Genomic DNA, 3,042 nt, shown 5'->3' with positions numbered 1-3,042 from the left:
TGTCCCTGCCGTGCTCTTAGGGAGCCTGGCTGCCCTGTGAGCCCCCGCTTGCCAATCTGTCCTAGGAAGTACGACTCGCTGATCCAGCCGCAGCCTGGCCCAGCACCTGCGAGACGCCCTGCGGTCCTTCGAGGACCTCCTCCGTGGCACTGACATCGACTACTACCTGGGCCAGGGCTTCAGGGAGCAGCTGGCCCGGGGCAGGCAGCTGGCTGAGAGGCTCAGTGACAAGCTGGGCACCAGTAAGTACCTTTAGGGAGCAGTGGGGCTGGATATTATGGGTGTGCGATGGAGCAGGAAGGGATGCTTTGATGGATGATGGGCTGTAGTCACGTGGACATCTTGTGCTATGTGGGATACCTGCTTTGAGCTGGACTGTCCTGTCCTGCTATGGCTGTTTGGGACCAGGCACCTTGGGGCATGGAGACACTGACTGGCTCTTCTCTGGCTTGTTTTTTCAGGAGATCGGCAAGATGGGGAGGATAAAAAAAGTCATGAACTCCTGGCACTGAGGTACCTGTTTCCAGGGAGGGCATGTGGGTCCTGCTTGGCATGGCCACCCTGGGGTCATCGCTGCCCCAGGGTGGATGGCCTGGGGCTGCCATCTCTGAGGATAGGGAGTCCCACAGGCACTCCATGACTCTGAGCAGCCTTGCATCATGAGTGGGCCACAGTGTGTAGGGTGTTGTGTAGGAAAGGGCTGTGGGGTGGACATCACCCTGACCTGCAAGCCCTGGTGATGGACCACCTCTGCAGGCTCAGTCGGGAGCTCCAGGAGAAGGAGAAGGTGATTGAGAGCCTGGAGGTGAAGCTCCAGGAGCGCTCTGAGTCCCCGGGCAGCAGCTGCCCACCCTCCGAGTCATCCCACTCTGCCACCAGCTCGTCCTTCACATCTGAGGGGCTGGAGCCTTGCTCTGATGGGGATGCAGCCAGTGAGTGCAGCCAGTGCCATGAGGAGCCTGCCCGACTCACAGGTACCACAGGGTGACTGGGCCACAACCACAGTGCCTCTGGACACGGGGACTCAGCTGCTTGGGGTGTGCCAGGGTCCCCAGTGCCCACAGGGAGGGGGTTCTGTGCTAGGCTGAGCCACAGCCACGCTAACATCTCTCTCTATCTCTCTCCTGTCTCTAGGCCTTCACTTTGACTCCTTGTCCAAACCTGCTAGTGCCCCCCTGCCTGCACAGGCCCCTGTGCTCTCTCCCTTCCTGCCTGCTGGGCCCCCTGCACCCGCGGCCCCACCGCTCCTGGGCTGCTGTGGAACTCCTGTCTGCTCCCTGGCTGAGGCACAGCAGGAACTGCAGGTGCTCCGGAGGCAGCTGGGAGAAAGTGAGCACACTGCCTCTAGCCTGGGTTTGGTCCTGCCTGCCCTGCATGCCATGCTGTGCCCTATCAACCCCCACCCTCCCTGGGCTGACTGTCCTGCCCTGGGCCTTCTGCTTCTCTGGGCTATGGCTTTGAGGTTGGGTCCTATCTCCCTGGTTGGGGGACAATGATGACATGTGGCTTTGTGTTGAGAGGACTTGGTGGGTTGGATGGACAGAGCCTGAGGCAGCACTAGCCCTTGGTGTGGGCACTTGCACATTGCAGGGCCGCTAGGAAAGAGCTGGTTTGGTTAGTTGTTGTGTAGGAGTGGGGCTGAGACCCTCCACCTCGTGTCATGTAATCAGCAAGCCCTGGGAGAGCCTCTGTTCAACAGGGGCAATGGGTTTGATTGGGGCAGGAGGTCAGTGATGGGGGATCACCGTGGGGGGACCCTGGGCTGCACAGTTGGGCAGAGCAAGAAGGGAGCAAAAAGCACAGGGTGGGAGTGTGTTGGTGCATTATTTTTCCCTGCTCATTGTCTTTCTTGTCCCCCCTGCTTTTCCCTGTGTGTGCAGGTGTGACACTGCCTGTGGGACCTGCAAAGCCCACAGCCCCACTGGGCCCCTTTGGAGAGGGCAGCAAAGCCCCAGCATCGTTCTGCCAACACAGTGCACTGCAGGGCCTGGCTGAGCTCCCTGGTGCCACCGAGACCCATGCCCTCTGGGATGTACCCCCTCCTGGCCAGCCAATTTATGGGGCCCTGCCATTGGGGTACACCTCTAGCCAAAAGCTAACAGGTATGGTCTGTGCTGGAGAACACAGGGGCATCCTATCTGGTGTGGGGGAACAGGGAGATCCTGCAGCAGAACGACCGTGGGACATGGCTCTGGTTTGGGGAAGGATAATGGGGCTGGCAGTAGGTAGGTGGTAGAGACTTCGCTGCCCTGAGCTGTCTCCTTGGCTGTGTCAGGGGCAGATCTGCTGGAGGAACACTTAGTGGAGATCCGCAGCCTGCGCCAGCGCCTCGAGGAGTCCATCTGCACCAACGACCGGCTCCGGGAGCAGCTGGAGCGCCGCCTGGCCTCCACCAGCAAGGCCAGTGGTACGGCGCTGCGCTGGGGCCCATGGGAGCTGCTCACCCCGTGCCTAACGGGGCACTGGGGAGAGACACTCAGCACCAGTCCCCTCTGCAGGGTTGCCCAGTGATGGCTATGCCCAGACACCCGAGCTGGGGTTGCAGCTGAGCGGGGAGAACCAGGCTCTGCGTGAGGACAACCGGACCCTGCGGCTCCAGTGTGACCACCTCTCCCAGGGTAGGGCTGTTCCACCAGCCGGCTCTGAGTCCCGGGGGGCACTGGCTGAGTGGGCTGGAGGTGACAGCTCTGTGCTCTCTGTCCCCAGAGCTGGCACGGGTGCAGGAGGCCCTCGTGGCTGCCTGCACCCGGGCACGGGAGGCTGAAGCGGAGCTGGGCCAGAGGCGTGGGAAGCAGCGGAGACTGGCGGAGGAGCTCACTGAGAGCCAAGAGAGCGTCCGGCAACTCCGGGATGAGCGGCGCTCTCTGCAGGAGGACAACAACAGGTGAGTTCTGGGGCACTGTGGCCTTGGGGCACAGGACTGGGTGGCACGGCTGGCACCGGACCCATGTGTCACCTCTCTGCAGGCTGCAGCACTCTGTGACACTCCTGCAGCAGCAGAGCGAGGAGCAGCGCCTGCTCCTGCCGACCCTGCGCGCCGAG

The 3,042-nt window shown here is 62.0% G+C and overlaps 1 protein-coding gene across 1 annotated transcript in view; it reads left to right on the top strand.

Annotated features, from left to right (window-relative positions):
- LOC103811090 (myomegalin-like) overlaps nt 1–3,042 on the top strand; it is a gene marked incomplete at its 5' end in the record, with an annotated part of 19,889 nt that overhangs the window by 14,988 nt on the left and 1,859 nt on the right. Inside the window, 9 exon segments of the mRNA XM_009084038.1 lie at nt 66–93; nt 95–242; nt 462–513; nt 757–974; nt 1,135–1,329; nt 2,276–2,407; nt 2,499–2,618; nt 2,707–2,884; nt 2,967–3,014. Of these exon segments, the coding sequence (XP_009082286.1) occupies nt 66–93; nt 95–242; nt 462–513; nt 757–974; nt 1,135–1,329; nt 2,276–2,407; nt 2,499–2,618; nt 2,707–2,884; nt 2,967–3,014 (1,119 nt within the window).

The sequence above is a fragment of the Acanthisitta chloris genome, unplaced genomic scaffold, assembly GCF_000695815.1.
Source record: "Acanthisitta chloris isolate BGI_N310 unplaced genomic scaffold, ASM69581v1 scaffold21561, whole genome shotgun sequence".
Lineage (NCBI taxonomy): Eukaryota > Metazoa > Chordata > Aves > Passeriformes > Acanthisittidae > Acanthisitta > Acanthisitta chloris.
The sequence above is the reverse complement of the archived record's forward strand: the minus strand, read 5'-3'. Positions and strand labels throughout refer to the sequence as shown.